This window comes from Gnatocerus cornutus, chromosome 7, assembly GCF_029298725.1.
Source record: "Gnatocerus cornutus isolate USDA-ARS CGAHR chromosome 7, icGnaCorn1.1, whole genome shotgun sequence".
In the NCBI taxonomy this organism is placed as follows: Eukaryota; Metazoa; Arthropoda; class Insecta; order Coleoptera; family Tenebrionidae; genus Gnatocerus; species Gnatocerus cornutus.
Window position 1 is genome coordinate 10,105,124 of NC_142239.1, and position 20,311 is coordinate 10,125,434.

General features: G+C 39.2%; 7 protein-coding genes across 9 annotated transcripts; 2 read left to right on the top strand and 5 right to left on the bottom strand.

The window, feature by feature from the left end:
* Nucleotides 1-594: 594 nt before the first annotated feature.
* Nucleotides 595-6,205, bottom strand: yellow-e (L-dopachrome tautomerase yellow-e). Of its 2 annotated transcripts, none has more exons than XM_088041763.1 (6): nt 2,000-2,136; nt 1,702-1,951; nt 1,429-1,651; nt 1,197-1,383; nt 962-1,156; nt 595-913 (listed from the first exon to the last, which is right to left on the bottom strand). In XM_088041763.1, exons 1-6 carry the CDS (start codon nt 2,128-2,130, stop codon nt 709-711), a joined length of 1,191 nt encoding a protein of 396 aa, XP_087897889.1. In that variant the 5' UTR covers nt 2,131-2,136; the 3' UTR covers nt 595-708. The 2 variants fall into 2 exon arrangements, with proteins under 2 accessions (XP_087897889.1, XP_087897888.1); XM_088041762.1 differs by lacking the exon at nt 595-913 and adding an exon at nt 5,961-6,205 and having other exon boundaries at nt 943-1,156; nt 2,000-2,138.
* A 2,498-nt stretch (nt 6,206-8,703) lies between these two features.
* On the bottom strand, nt 8,704-9,825 carry yellow-g (L-dopachrome tautomerase yellow-g). The gene has a single exon (XM_088042262.1). It carries the CDS (start codon nt 9,823-9,825, stop codon nt 8,704-8,706), a length of 1,122 nt encoding a protein of 373 aa, XP_087898388.1.
* Nucleotides 9,826-10,075: 250 nt separating this feature from the next.
* On the top strand, nt 10,076-11,206 carry yellow-g2 (L-dopachrome tautomerase yellow-g2). The gene has a single exon (XM_088041212.1). It carries the CDS (start codon nt 10,076-10,078, stop codon nt 11,204-11,206), a length of 1,131 nt encoding a protein of 376 aa, XP_087897338.1.
* An 11-nt stretch (nt 11,207-11,217) lies between these two features.
* LOC148170827 (uncharacterized) lies at nt 11,218-12,453 on the bottom strand. Its single transcript, XM_088041213.1, has 4 exons — nt 12,164-12,453; nt 11,664-12,117; nt 11,489-11,619; nt 11,218-11,443 (listed from the first exon to the last, which is right to left on the bottom strand). The coding sequence occupies exons 1-4, from the start codon at nt 12,379-12,381 to the stop codon at nt 11,245-11,247; spliced, it is 1,002 nt and encodes a 333-aa protein (XP_087897339.1). The 5' UTR covers nt 12,382-12,453; the 3' UTR covers nt 11,218-11,244.
* Nucleotides 12,454-12,925: 472 nt separating this feature from the next.
* Nucleotides 12,926-13,511, bottom strand: LOC148170828 (uncharacterized). The gene is made up of 2 exons (XM_088040808.1): nt 13,421-13,511; nt 12,926-13,376 (listed from the first exon to the last, which is right to left on the bottom strand). The coding sequence occupies exon 2, from the start codon at nt 13,366-13,368 to the stop codon at nt 13,009-13,011; it is 360 nt and encodes a 119-aa protein (XP_087896934.1). The 5' UTR covers nt 13,369-13,376; nt 13,421-13,511; the 3' UTR covers nt 12,926-13,008.
* Nucleotides 13,512-13,520: 9 nt separating this feature from the next.
* Nucleotides 13,521-14,856, top strand: LOC148170829 (developmentally-regulated GTP-binding protein 2). The gene is made up of 3 exons (XM_088040805.1): nt 13,521-13,698; nt 13,748-13,905; nt 13,951-14,856. Exons 1-3 carry the CDS (start codon nt 13,521-13,523, stop codon nt 14,818-14,820), a joined length of 1,206 nt encoding a protein of 401 aa, XP_087896931.1. The 3' UTR covers nt 14,821-14,856.
* A 2,556-nt stretch (nt 14,857-17,412) lies between these two features.
* LOC148170830 (lysosomal-associated transmembrane protein 4B) lies at nt 17,413-19,611 on the bottom strand. 2 transcript variants are annotated; one of them, XM_088040807.1, is made up of 5 exons: nt 19,478-19,611; nt 19,239-19,355; nt 19,016-19,193; nt 18,671-18,809; nt 17,413-18,619 (listed from the first exon to the last, which is right to left on the bottom strand). In XM_088040807.1, the coding sequence occupies exons 2-5, from the start codon at nt 19,344-19,346 to the stop codon at nt 18,082-18,084; spliced, it is 963 nt and encodes a 320-aa protein (XP_087896933.1). In that variant the 5' UTR covers nt 19,347-19,355; nt 19,478-19,611; the 3' UTR covers nt 17,413-18,081. The 2 variants fall into 2 exon arrangements, with proteins under 2 accessions (XP_087896933.1, XP_087896932.1); XM_088040806.1 differs by lacking the exon at nt 19,478-19,611 and having other exon boundaries at nt 19,239-19,391.
* Nucleotides 19,612-20,311: the final 700 nt, after the last annotated feature.

The window sequence follows — 20,311 nt, forward strand, 5'->3', positions numbered from 1 at the left end:
AGAACTTCACGCAGAATCCAAAACTGGGCGAATTTTCAACGTGCGTCAACAAATAATTGAGTTATGCTCGTTTGAAATTTTGGGTAGTCGCCAGAGCGCCAAATTTTTGAAAGTTTGAAAGTATCGCTCAATATCTCGGAAACTACGACAGATGGAAAGAAACGGTTTTCGCCATCGTTTTCCTCGCGATTTTTTAGTTAAGAATTCGGTCTTAGATTTTCCGAAAGTCAAAAATTTGATATGAAAACTTTTGGATTTTCATTTTTAAACACAATTATGGCAATTGAATACACGCGTCATAATTTGCTAGCGAAAATTTTCCTTTGTGCGCTAAATTATTGTTATTACTTGTTGCCTTTATAGTTTTTTTTGTAATTGATAAACAACACTTATTTACGTTTAAAAAGGTTTTCATATTTTCGCGTTATAGTTATTTTATTGCCTTGGCTGTATTTTCCATTTGGAAAACCCCAGAAATTTAGGTGAAGGTGAATAAACGAAAATTCCTCGAACAAAATCTCTAGTTTCATTATACAAATTTGCACAGCGAAGGCTCAGCACTCTTCTGGAAAACAAATGTTATCTGCAAAAATATTTGTCAATTTCTCATCATATTTATTTACACTTCTAAAACCAGTCAGATACAGAAACTTTTACATGAGTAAAAAAATAAATATCTATTCAATAAATTTATAGTGACATTGTTTCTTAGAAGTACAAATTGTTGGTCAATCCTGTCGCTACCCTTGGAGACGTGTTGATTCGGATTATCCTCAAATTAATCTCATTGGGATTGACACTCCTCCTGAAGAACTTCTGGAACCTGGTGCTCAACAACCACAACGAATTGTCTTCTTCTAACCATTTTAACTCCGCCGCAAATTGAAGTTTCTCAGGATCGTACGCTACAAGGCTGCAAAAACAGACAGTAGTACCAACCCCAACCTCACCACCACCCTACTTTTGTTGGTTCGTCAGAGGATTCCAGGAAGCGATCGAAGTTTCCCTCACTGGACTAAAATAAATAGTCTCGTCTCGAGGATCAACCGCTAGACCTAAACCTTGAGAGGATTTTTTCCCCACTAAAGTCACAGGGAAGTCGTCTCCAAGAGCTAGAGGGCCTTTTCGCAGGGCTGAAGTCGGGACACTGAAAAGCCTACAAAGGGGGTGAGAGGTATGCAACCAATTATACACACCTGTCTGTTGCGAGGGGTTGGTAATAGACCATCCCTTGCTTGGCGGAGAAGGTCATCCCGACGATGCCGTCCATGAGGGTGAAACGTTCCCCAGCTATCGTGTAATCGGAGAAGTCGGGGTCAGGGAACATTGTGGGGTGCATGATTCTCCAGGCCGTGTCTCTGACGCCGTCATAAACAACCATACCTAAAAACAACCTTAAGAGAAAGAAACTGGTTTTTACACAAGCACCTGGGGCTGCTGTGTCGGTCATGTAGACAAAAGCGCTATCGCAAGTCCCTTGCACGCTCTCATCAACAATCAAATTCGTTAGAAGCGAGTTCGGCCTTAGGACTTCCCGGGGGAAAATAACAGTTCTGACCACCTCATCCGTTTGCAAATCAAAGATCACCAACTTCGGAGGACAAACTCTTTGGAAATCTTCCAGGGAGAGGTTAACACCGGCGTCTAGTACCTAGAGCAACGTTCTAATTCCTGTCAATCTTTCAATTTCTTTAAGTTTACCCAAAGTCTGTTACAGGAGTCAATCCTGATGCGATAAACCGACGCTAATCCATCACAACTGTTATTTTGGCCTCTTCCAAGACCGTGAAAGTCCCAGTTAGGATACGCCATCAATCGTGGACTTGTTCCTGGAGGCGTGGTCCTGGGGATTACGGCGAGAGTCGCCGCGACGCCTGACCACAACCTGGGGATGGACAAGAAGATGCGGTCGTGGCTTATTTCGATTCCGGTGAAGACGTTCGTTTCGGGTCTGGAATGACAGTGTTAATTTCTTTTCTTAGAGAGGTAAAGTCATCACTTGAAGTTGTTGATCATGTTGTAGTCGTACGGAATGTTCAAATCTAGCAGATTCCATTGGTTGATGACTTCCAACTCTAAAGTTAAGACGAGGGGGGAGAAGAAGAGGAACAGTGCCCAAAAGTGCCACATTTTGAATTCTTGAACAAAAAAAGTTAAACAGTGCGATTAGATCCGGAAACGGAAGTAGCGCTGTTTTGTTGGTTGCGTGTCCACAAGGGGCTGTTAAATTTTGATAACGTTATTGTAACCTTGTTGATAATGATAACATTGATAACACAATGAGTAAAGTTTTCCGGGTTTTGTAGTCCATAAAGTTCCCTTTTTTAAACGCCACAATTATTTTTTATTGCCTTAAGTGGAATTATAGAGCTACAACTTTTATGTTCTTCATTGCATTGCAAAGAATTACTCACTCAAGCGTAAAAAAATGATACAATTGCGAAATAATAATTAAAGCATGCGGATCAAAACTGGTTCTGCGTATTTTTATGCGAGGAAAAAAATTGAAAGGTGCGATTAATATCAATTGCTTAGATAATAAATATAAACGGTTTTAAAGACAACAAAAATTGGAACAATGGGTCGTGCTCTAATGAAATTAGTTTAATTGTTAGTAAATAACGCACGATTTACATTGTTTTCCATTTTTCTGAGTTACAAGGATAAAATAATTTTATTTTCGCTTATTCTAAAGCTTAAAAATTGAAATTTCAGTTGGTAAACTTGGTCCAAACGTCAAACTGACTTTACGATGGGTCGAAAGGCAATTTTTCCTGCAGAGAATGTTTGTAGGCGCCGAAATTAAAATGCGGTTCTGTGATTGGTTATTCAAAACTCCTGCAAGTCAGGAATGTCAAACAAGAACTGTCACTTTTGTCAAATTGTCACCAAGTTGTATAGTTTATCCGATGAGAGATTGGGAGATTTCGACAGTTGACATATAGGTTGGTAGCAAATTATGCTACAAAATACACTAAAAACACTAAACTCCTACGCGAAATAGGTTGACAGGGTTGTCAGTAACTGGGGTTATTTTGTTATTTTAAATTTCGCGCGTATGGTACAGTCGCGGTCAAAATATTTTGGACGTCATTTTTTTGACATTTTGAAAATTTGAGTGTGGTCTATGCATTTCTGTCAATTTGACATGTGAAACTTCAGCAATTTTGTCAAAAGTGACAGTAATGATGAAGTAAATAAAGGGTGCTTTACACTTTATGACAATCAAATTATTTTGACGTCCAAAATAATTTGACCGCGACTGTACAATTTTTATCGCGTAGATTTAGTGACTTTTCTGTTATTCAATCTCTCACTGTACAAACTATAGGAGCGTCAGCAAATTCACTTGTTTTTCTTATTTAGCATTAACACTTTGGTTTTCATCATTATGTTTTGCGAATTTTAATACTTTTAGTTGTGGCGCCATCTATTAATCAAAATTGACATGTATTTACTGCAGGTATCTAACTTATCCCTTTGAAGTCCCGCTGATGTCTGAAAATACTCTGTAAATTAGTAAATTCTCTGCAGCAAAAATAACCCATTATGTTACAAATGTCCATTTTGACGGTTACTTTTTAATTTCAAGTTGATGAACTTTAGAAATTTTGAGATGACAAAGTTGGTATCATTGTCCCCCAGAATTAAACATTTGCCATTTTGACATCAAAGTTGCTGTGAATCAAGATTGCGTAGTTAATTAGTGGGTGCCCTCAAAGATGCTCCAAGTGAAGTGAAATTCCTCTCAGATGCAACTCCTCTTCAAAAACGGTAAGAAACAATTCCACGACCGTCTTTTGTACCCCAAAACCTAATTCGCACAACTGCGCCATTGCAACATTTGCGGCAGAAGCGAATTACACAATAAAAATTTGAAAATTTGTGACCTTGGGCGGACATTTGCAATTGAGAGCTCGAAAATCGAAATTTAAACAAAAACGCGTTCTTCAGAATGCAAAAATGAACGAAGTCAGCACAACTTGCGGTTTTATCATGACCGTGCATTGCGTCTATTTCCAGAAACTTGGTATAAATACGTGAATTTCCATGAATTGCGAACTGAGATTTTAAATGAAGCTAACCCAAGTTCAGGTTTTATCCAAAATGCAGTTATATAACAAAATAGAGGTCATTAACTGAAACTGAAAGTATTTTCGATTTCGCAATCAGATAACTGCTCTGAATTTTTAAACCGTCGAAATTAACCTTGAGAATTCCATTCAAATTTTTGCCCAAAAGTGCCAGATTAGCAGGAACTGAGCCAAAAATTGGAACGAAAACTGTCGGATAGTTCAAGGCCACTCCTCAAGTTTGTCTACAAATTCTGCAGTCAGCAGGAACCTTGAGTCCATTTTCAACGGTACGAAACCATTATAATATTATAATATAGATCTGAGCGATTTTGGTGCAAACAATGATTCAGCGATTGGAAAATCACACGTCTCTTTATTAGCCTATTTAACCCGACAGGTGCAGTTCAAAAGCGTGCAAAAAAGTAGTGGTTTCAATGTGATCACTGCTACGCCCTCGCTCGCTTTCTTTCGCTTTGATCTTCGAAAATATGTATGCGCGCAACGAAGTGTGTCTAAAATCGCATTGTTAAGTACATTAATAAATGGTTACGTCAAGCAGAGTTGTATTTTCTTTGTTTACTACATGTCAACTAATGAAAGTGTAATTCATTACTAAAAGGCGGGTAAAGTTTTTATGTAACGACGAAATAGGAAATACATCATTTTTGGGAAAATAAATATGGGAATTAATTGATGTTATTACTGTACTTTCTTTTCTGTTAACCTAGTTAGTTGGATGTGGTAATTTTTAAATTAGGAAAAAAAAGGGTGTGGTTACGCACTCCTTCACTTTACCACTCAAGGACGAAGGATATGTTGGTAACCATGAAGGAAAAGTGGAAAAAGTCAATAATGGGCACTTTTCAAAATCAGTTTTACCAACTTAATATCATTGTTTATTCATTTAAATAAGTTGACAATGCAAAACTGATCAGCATTCAGTGATCTTTACATTAATGCAACAACTATATATTTTTCCCATTTGCGAAGAATTTTATCATTGTAATCACAGATTGGCGTGGAAATTAATGACCTTTACAATGCAATTTTTGTACGTAATAATCTGCATATTGCAGAAAACAATTCTACATTAAAATATGCAATTGATGCAACGATTTTTCCGCGTTATGCATTACACATTTGCCCAGCCCTAACAGAACCCACCTATTCACCTTGATGCTGATTGTCTTATTGTACCATTCACTCGTTATTGTAATTAGATTAAGGGCAACTTAATACCTTTTTCACCCACATGTGCATCTCCCCAGTATTACCAACCGTAATTTGCATAAATCTTTCCGTTTCAAAACCCGACCTATTGTTCTCACTCCTGGGAAATCCATAATTGCCACAAACGGCAGTTTGCGTTTTTACCGGCAATTACGCGGTTTCTTTACGACTCATGACTGCGAAGTTAAATGTCACTACTCGTCCAAGTTTCGCGGGTAAAAAATCGATATAATTGCGTAAAAAACTTCGATTTTTTAATGTTTAATAAGGAAAAAAATGTGGAAATGTGGGTCAGTGCTTTAATGACTTTCAAATTTAGCAACCTGAATTATGTGAACAAAACTCTCCGTTACTTAATTCGTGTTAAAATTTTGGATTAATTAGAGTCCTTGAGATCTTCGCTCCGCAAATTTTGAAAATTCTGTTTTGATGTCAATGGGAGCGTTGGACCGCAAAATGGTTTCGAGTTTGATTTACCACAGTTTTTGAGCGGTCGGCTGACATTGACAATGGAGCGGAAATAAACACAACCGGAAAAAACCCCAAAAACATCTTAAAAAAAAGTAATTTTACAAACACTTCCAAAATCAAAATAAGTTTCATCCAAGCAAGTTTTTTTCCGAAAAACGCGATAATTCCATAGATGCTCCTTACCGGTCTTCCCACAGATGTAGAAACACACTTTCGCACTTCTTCAACACCACACGCACTCTGAATGCGTGGTCCACGCAATCGCGACTATTTGGTAAGACCACCGGAATATCTTAAGTTCTGGATTACTTTCGCTGAACCCCCTCTTTGTACGGCCTCGGCGAGCCCCCAAATGCATGTCACACCTCAGGACAATACTCTCTCTTCGCCAGGACGACCTTAACACCGAAGAGCGGACGATATCCGCTTTGGTAAATCGACGACGGAGCGTGGAGGGACTCCGGAATTTTACTTTTCGTCTCGTTATATCATAATTTATTTAATTAGAGGAATCGGTTTAATTTATTTTAATTCGATTCAATTTATGCGCGTTTGCATTTTAATGATTATTTTTATAAGGTAACGCAATATCAATGTAAAAATTACGATTTATTATTGTTATATTATTTAATTTTTAATCAGTTGGTAGACCTCATCGCAACGCCTTCTAGACACAAGCTTTAAGCAGCTTTACTAATCACCTAATCGCTTTTTTGCAGAAGCATTTTTTCTCTAATTAAATCTCATTGTTTCTTTCGGAGGAAGGCCTGTCATTAATTAATAAAAACCGCCAACTAATGAATAAAAATATTGTTTTTATGCAGTTGAACCGGTGCAAAGGTCACGTGAAGAAATTCAAGGTTTCGGTCACACAGGATTTGATGATTTTTGAACGACCGAATTAAAACGTTCTACGTTGGAAAATGCAAAAAGGAAAATTTGCAATCACCGAGAAGTGAACGGATAATGAAGTCGCGCTCGGAAAATCGTGTCGTGGTAAAAAGAAAACGAAGCTGTGTCACTTACTGCCAAGAATAAATTACCATTTGTTGTGAAATTTGTGATAAATTGCCCACTCGTCCACGCTGCCCTTTACGTCCAATTAGCAATGCGTAGTTTATCACCCTCATACTGTTAAAAAACTGAAATTAATGTTTCTTGCTCTTTAAATTTTCTTATTTGGGAAAAGTAAAAGTCGTGTTAAAACAAGTATAATCTCTCCAAATTTTAGCATCTTGTCATTTAAACCGGCAAAGTTACGGAAAAAAAGAAAAATTTTTGGTCAATTTGTCAAAAAAAAATCTAAAATTCTTATAGTTGGCTCTCAAATTTTAAAATTTGGAACAGTTAATTATATGTAGTGCTAAAAGTATTTAGTAATGCTTTCAATTTTTATAGTGGCATCAAAATTACTAAAGTTTAGAATTAAGATTTTTTTCGTGGAAAAAATAACATTTTCTAAACTTCCTATTTCTTGTTCTAAAATTTTCTAATTTGGCACAATTAAAAGTTATGTAAAAATTAGTAAATCCTTCAAATTTGATTGTTTTTTCAGTAAAACCAACAGAGTTACGCAATTTAATACAAAAAAATATAAATTTTTGGTCAACTATAAAATTAAAAATTTCTAAAATTTTTTTTTCTTGTTCTAAAATTTTGAAATTTACAGCAACTACTTATCGTGCCAAAAGTAGTAACGCCTCAAATTTTTCTAAAATTACTAAAGTTACAGAATTAAGTTCTTAAGAGGATTTTTTTTCGTGGAAAAATTGTTATTTTCTAAACTTCCTGTTTCTTGTTCTAAAATTTTCTAATTTGGCACCATTAAAAGTAATGTCAAAATTAGTAAATCCTCCAAATTTGATTGTTTTCCCAGTAAAACTAAAGAGTTACGCAGTTTAATAAGAAACAATATAAATTTTTGGTCAACTCTAAAATTACAAATTTCTAAAATTTCTGTTTCTTACTCTTAATTTTGTAATTTAGAGCGACTACTTTTACTATTAACAAAGTTACAGATTTTATTAAAAAATTGGGGTTTTTTACACATGTCAAAAGTTGGTCAAAAGTGAAATTTCCGCTTTTTCGTTGTAATTGAACAAACAAAAGACTTCAATTACTGGAAGTAATAGTAGTAATAATCATCTTATTCGTGCCAGCGTATTATTTTCCAAATGTAAACAAATATCCGAGTGTCCTTCCGTTGGCATTTCACCCATTCATTGAAATGCGAGACGATTCAACTTTCAAAAAGATAAGATTTTTGTAATTTTATCAGACTTTTAATGGGTTTGGCGCGTGATAACTAGAGTAACTTTTCACTTGTCGCGTTTCGAAATGAGAACATGTTGGGCATGCGAACTGCACTTTCTACGAGATTATTTTCTTGACTTGGAAGAAATGACGATTTGTGGAGGAAAAGACAGCTTCCGGTTACGCAACTCATTGGACTGTCGTTTTTTAATGTTGGTAGTAATGCCAATGTCAATGTTTCTCGTGAAGACAAAGTGACAGGAAGGGGTACCAACATTACTCACATTCCAAAGCCTCCTTAGAGACAACCAGAAACTTTGCTTCGTCGTTCGAAGCACGAGGTTACTTGGATTCTTTGCTTGACCTTTTTATTTTGCAGTGGAAGCAATAATAAAATTTAAATAATTTTATTAAAAATGAGATGTAACGTTACGTCGTGTTGAAAAAAATTTCTAAATGGTAAATTAACACCTCATCAAGAACATGATATCGTTGTCACGTAACTTTATTAATTATTCTTATTTAAGTAACGCAATACGTATAATAACGTATCAAATTCAATTAAGCGAATTTAAACTGCTCTAATTTTGTAACCGCTAAATTGGGCACTTAAGGAAATTAAGGAAAACTAAGAAAAATTGGTCAACAATTTATTTCCCTCTCCATCAATCAATCAATCACAAGTTTTGATGAGGGGATGCACCGCCATGGAGGCCCCTAAGCACCCCACAGTGTTGGAAATATAATCATGGAAGTTGCTTTCAATAGCCCACATGAGCCTCTTGTACCCTGGGACAACCTGCGTGGACAACCTGCATTCGCCGCCCTTCTGCACCAACAAGAAGTTCTCAGGTTTGAAGGCCGTGTCCGTGTTCCAGATGTAAATATCCGACTCTCCCTTGTACCTGAAGAAAATAGCGGCGCCGTTGTCCGTACCTAACAGTACGACTCTGGTGCCTGGGGGCTTCGCCCCCACGTCCACAATTGCTCCGTTGGCTTGACCGTTCTGCAGGTAGCAAACTTTGATACTAAAGAGTCTGGGGGAGGATAAGTAGGTGAAGTACAAGACGTTTCCTCTAGGTTTGCGCGCCAGCGCCAAGTAGAGTACGTCTTTGCTGCAACCGGCGCTCACAGCAGGGGGTAAGACGACGCGGTAGCCTTTATCGGCGAAGACGTCGTAGACTAAGATTCCTCCAGCGCCGGCGTCGCTGGCGTACACGTAGGCTTTACCATCGGGAGCGTAATCGACGATGAAGTACTGGAAGCGGCTCTCCGGAGCCATGAAAGGCGTCAAATCGACGATTTTCATGATTTGACCAGTCACCGCGTTGACTCCCACGAGTTTTGGAGGGCAGCGTTTCACAGGTTGTTCCAGAGTGTTGCAAATTCCCAGATCCAGCACCCAGAGGATGTCCATGGGGTCGAGGAAAATATCCACCACGTTTTGGAGAGCGTCGCAGTTACCCTCTTCCTGCATCGCCCAGCAAGGGAAAGGTTCGAGGGTTGCGTGGCATCCGCGCCCTTTCAGAGAGAACTTGGCGAGGGTGAAAGGGTTGCCGTGCTTGTACCGAGGAAGGGCGACGATGGCGTCGTCTTTGAAGATTTGGATGCGAGTCGCGATGATGTTTTTAGGGACGTAGCGACCGGTTTGGAGGTAAATGTTCTTGGTGGACTCGCAAGGGAACGCCAAGTCGCTGCCGCTGAGCTTGTAGCTCAAGTCCGGGATGAGGTTCTTGTTACAGTCGGCGGAGGCTGCGGCGCAGAGCGCCGCCACGGCGAGGAAAAACAATAACATCATCTAAAGAACAAACTGTTAATTCAAAAACAGTCGAAAGTTGACTGAAGAGTACAAAATTAACACAACAATTTATACACCTCTTGTTGTTGTTGTTATCATGTTTTAACCCTGAGGAATTGCACACTCAGCCCCTAACCTTGACGGTTATTGTCCTCTCCGACGAGCACGCACTGTCTTGTATAAAAACCAACACGTCCATCGACCATCATCACATCTTCAGCACCGCTAGTTCCGTACAATCCTTTAGATGTTGCAACTCTTCGTGGGAATCTTCCTTCTAGTGGCGGCCTCCGCCGTCCCCTGTGACAAAGAGCTCGCTCGCCCAGTCGAATGGACCGGAGGCTCTTTCGAGTGGCCCAACGCCGCCACCAAGTCCATCTATCGTACTTCCGGTCGGTTCATCCCCAAGAACATCATCGCCACTCGTGCTCAAATCTACAAAGACGACGTCATTGTGGCGTTACCACGGTACAAAGCTGGAGTCCCTGCAACTTTAGCCAGAGTGCCGTTGAAGCCCAAGGGTTGTGAGGCGACTCTGACCCCGTTCCCTTGTTGGTCGACTCAAGAAGAAGGTAATTGCAACGCGCTGCAATCCGTTGTGGATATTGTCGCCGACCCTAACGACATCCTCTGGGTGTTGGACGTTGGGGTGGTCAACACCTTGGAGTCGCCGGTACGAAGATGTCCTCCAAAAGTCGTCGCGCTGAGTTTGAAAACAGGAAAGTTGGTGAAGACTCTGGATTTGTCCGGTTTGGTGGCGCAAGCATCGCGCTTGCAATACATCGCGGTGGAGTACGCGCCTGATGGCAGACCCTTCGCTTATGTGAGTGACGCCGCCACCAGGTCCATTCTTGTGTTTGACGTCGCCGGTAACCGCGGCTACCGAGTGGTGTTGCCGAAAGCCGTCGTTGGAACGGGGAAACGCGACGTCCTCTACATCGCTTTGGTCCAGAAGGGCTGTGGTAACAACTTTGTCGTCTTCACTTATCTCTCCTCACCCAAAGTCTTCTCAATCCGGACGGATTATCTGAGGGCCGGAACCACCGCTGGTAGAATCGTCGACAACGGCGCCAAAGACGGGAAAATTATTCTGTTAGGAACGGATCTTGGGAAGGCTGTGTTCTTCCGGTACGAAGGCAAACCGGAAGTTTATCGTTGGGACACCGATATAAGTTTAGCTCCGGGAGTTCCGGTTCTTGTGTACAAGTCTCCGAAGTGTTATTTGTCCACCCAGGCGCTTCCCGACCTCAAACGCGAAAGGATGAGGGTCCTCGAGAGCAACTTCCCTGATTTTATCCAGAACACTGTAGGATGTGGGGCTTCGCAAAGAGTCACTTTAATGGGGGGCTGTCTTAACCCCAAGACACCCCTGCCGTAAAAAACACGCGATTACGTATGAGATTGTATTGAATAAAGCTACAATAACATGTTATATTTGAGTATTTTTATTAGACGGTTTTGGAGATGGGGGGCTTCGGGGAGGCACTCATTTGGGGCTCCAGGGTTAGCAACCGCCCAAACCCCGTTCTGGGGACCAGTGTAAAGTTGCGCCACGTACGGAAGGAGCTCGTACGATTGCCCCAAGACGTTGTAAGATTCAGCTTTCGGGGGGCTCCTACAAAAGAGGTTGATTCCCAGCCCTTAGAATTTTCAGTGTTACCTCATGTCCCATCGGAGCACCACAAAATCGCGCGTCATGTAATACGACAATCCATCCTTGAAATCAGCGACTAGGCCACTGGAGCCTCCGAGTTTTTCCCCAAGAAACATAACAGTGACGTTTTGTTCGTCCTGAAAAAATCAAATGACTTTACGTCTTAGTTTGATGTTTTTACTTCGTCAAATTCCTTCCGGATTAGTGTTAGATCCAACTCGAAAATCCCTCGTTCTTCGCCTCCGGTGATCAACAGTGTTGGTTCTTTGCGGGCAAACGCTAGAAACTTGGTGGAAATGGGACTATAAGTCGATTCTAAGTTGATTTTCCACCACTTGAACTCGTTGAAGGAAAAAATAAGAATCGTGGGGGTACCATCGAGACCCACGTACCCCCTCGCCCCATTTAACTTAGAGTCGGTGTCCACGAGCAAATAATTGACGTCTTTACTCGGTACCTCCAAACTGTAATTAACTTTCAAAAACACGTTATAAATGACGAGTTTCGGACGACACTCCTCCTTTCCCTTATCCAGAACCCACAGTCTGGACCTCAGTGGCTCCATATCCAGAGACACCACATCCTGGAGGTGGTCGCACTCGCCCCAAACTTGCGATTCTAAGAAGAACGGGGCTCTGAAAGAACTTCGCTAAACGTGGGGGTGCAAACAGGACAACGTACCCTAGAGTCGTGGGTTTTTCTTTGTACCATGCCGCTTCGACCAACGTTGGATTGGTGACGTTGTTGTGGCAAGAACTTCGCGGGAGTGCTAGAAAGGCGCGGTTACCATAAACAGCGACACTTGAGACATAGTAAGACGAAGAAATGTTGTAGTTTGATAGGTCCCAGGCAAAAATTGATGGGACCAGAATGATGGACATGGGAATGAGGTGCTGCATTGTGGCGCGGTGGTGGACTGAGCGCTTCTGCAGAGTCAGGAAAAATTTTGCTTGGTAATCCAGAAATTAACATTGCATAAATGAGTCAAGTGCCATCAGGAATCCTCCAGTTTGATTTTGTCTCCAGACTTTAAATTTCTTGTTTTTAAATGCGAAAATTTAATCTGCAAGAAAATGCTTCCAACACGTTTTTTTTTCTGTTTTCGTTGTTTATTTAACTCTCCGGTCTTTATTTCTAAAAACTGATGCCATTATTTTTTAATAACAAAAACGCAATTAAAAAAATAGCAATGTTTAATATAGGCAATATTCAGCGTCAATCTGTAATGTTGGTTGCATACACTAGCAAAATTTGGACAACTTGTAATAATTTGTAGAGGTTCGATTCTCAGTCAGCGACGTTTTTTTTCTCACACAACATAAAAGAATAAAAAACTAACCAATTTCATTGTATTCTACCACTTTTCCCACATCTAAATGACCCAAATTCTTCAAAAAAAAAACCCGTTTTGTACGATGGCAACGAAATCAAGGACTATTTTTACATAATTGTAACTTTTAATAACTGTTTAATAATATTATCAACATGATTTATTGTTTTGGTGTGTAAAAAACGAATTCCTGCACTCATTGCTTGTGTTTTTCAACTAAATATGTCATGAATCTCCTATGAATATCAGACTTGGTGAGTAACCTGCAGCATTCGCTCTTCACGTAAGCGACCTTCTGGTGAGGCTCTGAGAGAGTAAGCAAAGGATCTTCATGAAAACCATCGACGTTATCAATAAAGTCGTACATATCGTCGTCAAAAGAAGAGCTGTCATGGGCTTTACACCACAGTTTTAGTACATTTGTCAAGTTGTCCTTCTTAAGTACGTGGCTGAGGTAAAACTCGAGGACACTTCGACAAGAGGGGTCATTAAGGCAGTTTTCTATTCTATCACTAAACCTCTCGAGTTGGGTGGCCGGAAATTTGTGAGCTGCCATTTATTAATCTGAAAAAAACAAAATAGACAGGGCAGGCGCAAGGGGTTCTTACGTTTCTCATCAGTAACTTCAAGTTATCTCTGATTGAATCATTGCAGCGATATCGTGAGAAAATTCTTGACTTCTAACCTAAAAAAAGTGACGTTTAAATAATGTCTTTTTGTTTGGGGAGTTTAGTGATGTTGGGTTGGTACGACGTAAAAGCTGTCACTTGTCAATGTCAATGTTGCCAAAGGTCTGTCAGCGGTTCAGCGTGCCACATTAAAATGGGAATCTTGGAGAAAATATCAGAAATCGAAAAAGAAATCTCTCGGACCCAGAAAAACAAAGGTAGTACAATCTCCTGCTCCCACGTCTTTGAATTTGTTCGTTTTTGTAGCCACCGAGTACCATTTGGGGCTCCTCAAAGCCAAACTCGCCAAATACAGATCGCAGCTCCTCGAACCGACAAAAAAGTCCGAGAAAGGCGAAGGTTTCGACGTTTTAAAAAGTGGCGACGCTCGCGTTGCCTTAATCGGTTTCCCATCAGTCGGAAAAGTGAGTTTGCGAGGTCATAACCCCCTTAGTAACCCCATTTTTTAGTCCACTCTCCTGTCAACGTTAACCAAAACCGAGAGCGAAGCTGCGTCGTACGAATTCACAACTCTCACGTGTATTCCGGGGGTGATTGACTACAATGGCGCCAACATCCAACTGTTGGATCTTCCGGGGATTATTGAAGGGGCTGCCCAAGGGAAAGGCAGAGGGCGGCAGGTGATAGCGGTGGCCAGAACGGCGGATTTGGTGCTCATGATGTTGGACGCTACGAAAAAAGACGTCCATAGACACTTACTGGAGAAAGAACTGGAGAGTGTTGGGATACGATTAAATAAGCAGAAACCCAATATTTACTTCAAGATTAAGAAAGGCGGTGGGATTTCTTTCAATTCCACGTGTCCCTTGACGCACATCGATGAGAAACTCGTCCAAATGATTCTGCACGAATATAAAATCTTCAACGCTGAAGTTCTCTTCAGAGAAGACTGCAGTGCCGATGAGCTAATCGATGTCATTTGTGCGAATCGCGTCTACCTCCCTTGCCTTTACGTGTACAATAAGATCGATCAGATTTCGATCGAAGAAGTTGATAGAATAGCTAGGCAGCCCAATAGTGTTGTTGTGAGTTGTAATATGAAGCTCAATTTAGACTACCTCCTCCACATTCTTTGGGAATACTTGAATTTAATTAGGGTTTATACCAAGAAGCCCGGACAGCCCCCGGATTTTAATGACGGACTGATTCTCAGGAAGGGGGTGACAGTCGAGCATGTTTGTCACGGCATACATAGAACCCTCGCCCAGCAATTCAAATATGCCTTAGTTTGGGGTACCAGCACCAAATATTCACCACAACGAGTGGGGGCTTCCCACATCATGCACGATGAAGACGTCATCCAAGTAGTTAAGAAATAATGTTATGCTTACCAATATACTATTTTCTAAAACGTTCCTCCACTCCTTTCAATAAAAAAACGAAACTATTTCCAAACAGTTTATTCTGACTATGGGTTATAGTTCAAGTACACATTTGTTTAAAATGGGAAATAAATTCTACTCTCGGTTTGCGGCCCTTTCAAAGGGACGAGACAATTCCTTCGTTATCGAGCTCGACCTTGTAAAAAAACAACTAAAAACACTATACATCGAATGGGGCACCGCGTCTGCAGGAGTCCTGCTGCGGCCCTTGACTGATACACTGTTAGATCTTAATTCTATGTGAGAGGAAAAGTCACATGTTACAGTAAACACCTTTTAGATAAATGAGAAAAAAAGAGTACGGAACATTCATTGTCTAGAGCGCGCCCCCCAGTGGAGCAACGTGGGCTCGAATTTAAGCCGTAGAAGGACAAGGGCCCCCTCAGAACACGACACTTTTGATAGGATTTTGCCCCATTTTTGCAGGTATATTTAAAAAAAGCAACATTCTGAATCTTGCACTTGACGTCGCGTCTTTCTGTGCATAATTTTGTTTTGTTTTCTGTTGATTATAAAAATTTGTAGGGAAATAATATTTGCCAAAGTAAGATAATTTACCCACTAATCCGGGCCTGAAAGCCTTACTAATGTTAGAAAAAACGTTCTACCTGTACATTATATCATATATTTTGAATAAATTATTTTTTTGTATATTATTCAACGCATTGAGACTGATCTGACCAACAATGGGTTTTTTCATTATATTATAATTATTTTGATATTATTTGAATATTATTAAGTTTGCAATTTCTTTTAAAAAATTACGTTTAGTTTTTATAATAATTATGAATGGTATTTATAAATGTATACACATTATTTAATAATAATAATAATTTAATATACAGGGTGTTAAGTAACGTTACGGTCATAAAGTAACAGCGAATCAAAAAACGTAAAAACTATCTTGGAATCTTATTTAAATTTTTGTCGTTTTATTTAAAAAGCTGCAAGACTTCAAAATCATCCAATCCAATTTGCATTTTGCGAAAATCCAAGTAGGCTTTCAACCAAATGAATAACTTGTCACTGAAATCAGTGGCGTCGATAAGAAGAAAAAGTACTACAAGGTGTTTATAAATGTTTCTAGCTTCAACGGTGGCCATGAAATGTCAAATAAATTTGCCGCTCGTTACTAATGTGGGTTTAGATTTTTCAACTGTCATTTGCAGTTAACCTCAATCATTGAACAAAATTAGTTTTGAAAACAAACTGTTCAAATTGTGGTTTGAAGCCTGAAAATCTAAAATTTTGACACAAAACATTGACATTTGAAATAATTGTGAACATAGTTATATTCACTATGAAAACAAAGCGGCAAAATAACGCATAATAGGAATTTCAAAGCCCCTCTTGATGCTAGAAACATTTATAAACACCTTGTACAATATTGAATAAAAAAAGAAAAAAAAAATCAATAAAAGTTCGAAATTACCATTTGAACGGTTAAAGAAAACTGGATAAAAAAATTAAATCGGAAACGAGACTAACCTGACCATCTCAGAGTTCTTCAATATTTTAATTATTTGAATATAATTTAAATGTCTGAAGAGACACTTAGAGAGTAGTGAGTTTTAATTATTCAATTACTTTTTGTAGTTACCTTGGCAACAAGACTAACATAACCATCAATGGGGTTTTTTCAATACTTACAATTACAGTAGAACCTCACTCTACGGGTAATCCGACCCTTCACGGAGTGAGGTTCTACTGTATTTGAAATAATATATTGAGATTGAATTATTTGAATTAATATTTTGTCATTATTTAAATATTATTAAGTTTGCAATTTCTTTCAAAAAATATTGTATGCAAAAAGAAAAAACAAATTTTCAAAAAAAGTTCAAAATTACTATAATAACGCCTTCTAGATCTTGAACGGTTAAAGAAAACTGGATAAAAAATTCAAGGCGGCATCGCGACTGATCTGACCAACATAGTGTTCTTTCAATATATTGTGTGATTCATTAAATTTCCATTCGCAGTTGGCTTTGAGAAAAAAATTAATGTCGTAACTAACACCATTACAGTAGTTTCGATTTAATATTTGCGAGATTTGCTAGTTATCGAACAAGAAGTCAACGTACGTCCTAAGTACATGGCCTACCTAGAATGGAAATTTAATGAATCACACGATATTTTAATTATTTGAATATTATTTAAATGTCTGAAGGGACACTTGGAGAGTAGTGAGATGTAATTATTCAATTATTTTTGTCGTTACCTTGGCAACAAGACTCATCTGACCACCAATGGGGTTTTTTCAGTACATTACAATTACAGTAGAACCTCACTAATCCATCTTTCTCTAGACCCTTCCGCGGAGTGAGGTTCTACTGTATTTGAAATAATATATTGAGCTTAATATATTTGAATTAATATTTTGTCATTATTTAAATATTATTAAGTTTGCAATTTCTTTAAAAAAATATTGTATGTAAAAAAAAACAAAAGTTCAAAATTGCCATAATAACGCCTTCTAGATCTAGAATGGTTAAAGAAAACTAGATAAAAAATTTGAGGCGACATCGCGACTGACCTGACCAACATGGTGTTCTTTCAAAATATTTTAATTATTTGAATATTATTTAAATGTCTGAACGGACACTTGGAGAGTAGTGAGATGTAATTATTCAATTATTTTTTGTCGTTACCTTGGCAACAAGACTCATCTGACCACCAATGGGGTTTTTTCAGTACATTACAATTACAGTAGAACCTCACTAATCCATCTTTCTCTAGACCCTTCCACGGAGTGAGGTTCTACTGTATTTGAATTAATTGACATTAAATTAGCAAATAATGCAAAAATAGTCACATGCAAGTGGACAAGAGCCTTAAAAAAGTGTTGTTTTGAAGGGGTTCTTATCCTACCAGCCGTGTTTTTCAAAAATACACCTACTACAATAATATTGTCGCTAAGGTGCTCTATTACACAAACAACCGTGGAATGTTATGTTAATTAGATGGTAAGTACTGTGTTCTTTAAATGACAACAATTTTGATCAGAAGAAAATGAAACTTAAGATCTAAAATTTGACTAAAGTATGGTCAATGTTACAGACTAATTTACAGAGGACATTCCATGGAAACTCGGCTTTTGATATAGACGGAACGAACTGTTACTTTCCCTCACTCAACCATCCTCCCATGGAACCCCCTCTCGAATAAATATCTACTCAAATCGTTAAAGCTATTCTCTTATTTCGCATTTGCGGCCTCTCCTTCCTTCACCTCTTCATTACTGCTGCCTTCGACAGCACTCTCCAACTCCTGCGATTGCGACGGTTGCACCGTATCCACCACGTATCTCCCAGGTGCCAAAATATGCACCTCACTTACCAAAACTGCCGGATACGGCGGCGGCTGATCGTCCATGATATCCTGGTAGGATGGCGGCGGTGTCGGCTTCATTATTCCGAAAGCCGCCTCCGAGTCGCGCAACAGAGTGTTGTAGTCCTGTTCGGGCAACCGGTCGGAACCTTCTCCTGGAAGGATGTAGTGGATGGTGTTGTTGCGGGAGTGCTGGCGGATTGTCAAGTATTTGTAGCAGCGCCAGACGATCCCAATGCAGTAGGCTTTCCATAACATGGAGGTTAAAAAGGCTGCTAAAACTAAAAGGGATAAATATTGGGGGTTGAGTTTCAGGAGCTCGTTGCGGAAGGGGAGGTTGTGCCAGTGCTCGGCGACCAGGCGGTGCACGGAGCGGAGGTAGCAGAAGTAGCCAGTAGCGGTCAAACTGGAAGAAAATCAGAATCAGTAATTGTTAGGGCTTCCTCAAGATACTCACGTTGTGATGGCGAAATCGAACAATTGCAAGCAGAAGAACGGGAGCAAATGGGTCGCTTTGCCTCTTATTGTTCCATAAACCATGAGAAGGGTGATGGACAGCGTGCAAATGGTCATTAGGGCGCCCATATCGATATCGGCTGGAAATTCATAAAAAAATTTGATAAGCTGATAATTGGGTCCTAATCACTCCAATTGTGACGTTCTCATGCATTAACAAGTTGTTGTTCATGTGATGATTGACCAGACAAGTTTCTTTTGAAGTAATGCAGTAAAAACCGCAATAAAACATTGGAATGCAGATAAAAATGACTCAGAAGTAGATAGCATTCGGCTGCAACCTTACATGAATAAATTGTGCGTCCATCCTGTGTTGTAGGCAAATAGTAGGGATTATCCTCATCCTTGACTTTGCTCAAAGGCGTCGGTAGAAAATTGCTCTGTCCAAACTCTTCGCTTTGCATAATCACATTGTGATTACGCATAAGCAATGCCAAGACTGCCAATGCCAAAACATGTAGAATCTGCAAGACGGTTACAAGAAGCGATACGAAAAAAATTAAACATACCAAATGCCAAATCCCGAGCAGGATGGTTGCGGTGCGGACATGCAAACAGAAGAAACATTTCCATTCATTGTTGCCAGATGACCCCAATTTAAATCTATTGGGAAACATATTTCGATTCTGCAAAGATTGATAAGTCATTTTGGTGCAACTGATTAAAGTCGAATGGGTTTTTCTAGGGGCGAGATAAGAGTTTACTTATCGACTGATTAGATAAACGTGAGGATAACGGTTATAATTACCTAAAGACGAAGATTCCTGCTCATTTATAATACAATAAGGAATAGAAATTATCTAAACACCCATTAGCAATCTGACACTTTATCCTTTGTCAATTGACAACTCTGACATGAATTTATCTACATTACGTCACGCATTACCAATGGTAAAAAGTCAATAACCCTAAAAGTATCTCTTTCCACTAGACTTGTGTCCAAAACTAACTTCACGCATATCTGCAAATTTCAAGACGTGACGAGATTTGAATCTGCGGAGCATTTCTCCATGAATTGGGACAAGATTTGGGTTCCACGTGGTTGATTGGAAATAGGTAAGTCACAAATTGTTTAAATCACAGTTTACAGGTCTTTTAAGTAATTTTAGGTTTTGTTGGTGTTTTGGCAAGTTGGCAAGTTTTTCGTGTATTTCAACCCCCCAAGAGCGACACGGAGCTCAGTTTTAATTAACTAGATGAAATTTTGAGTCAAGCTATTTGTAACTTTGCAATTTTAAATGGAAGTTGGACATGGAATCAAAATTGGAAGTTTCTGGGAAATGTGATCTACTGCTGGATTCGTTCTGTTTGGTGTACCAAGAACTGTTCCAAAGTCATTATTAGTATCTTTAGAATGGAGAATTAAAAGGTTTTTTCGCCTTGGAACTTTTCTCTGTTTTCATTATCTGCTTTTTTAGGAGAAAATGGACTTTCACAGTAGCACAGACGCAATGGATTGGAAAATGTGTGGGAATGCATTTCAGAGTTTCCAAGTGACTTGAAAACGTTGAATTTTGGTGAGTTTTACCACAAAAGGAAGCAGAACAATTTAGATAAACTAAATTACAATTGATTTTCGAAA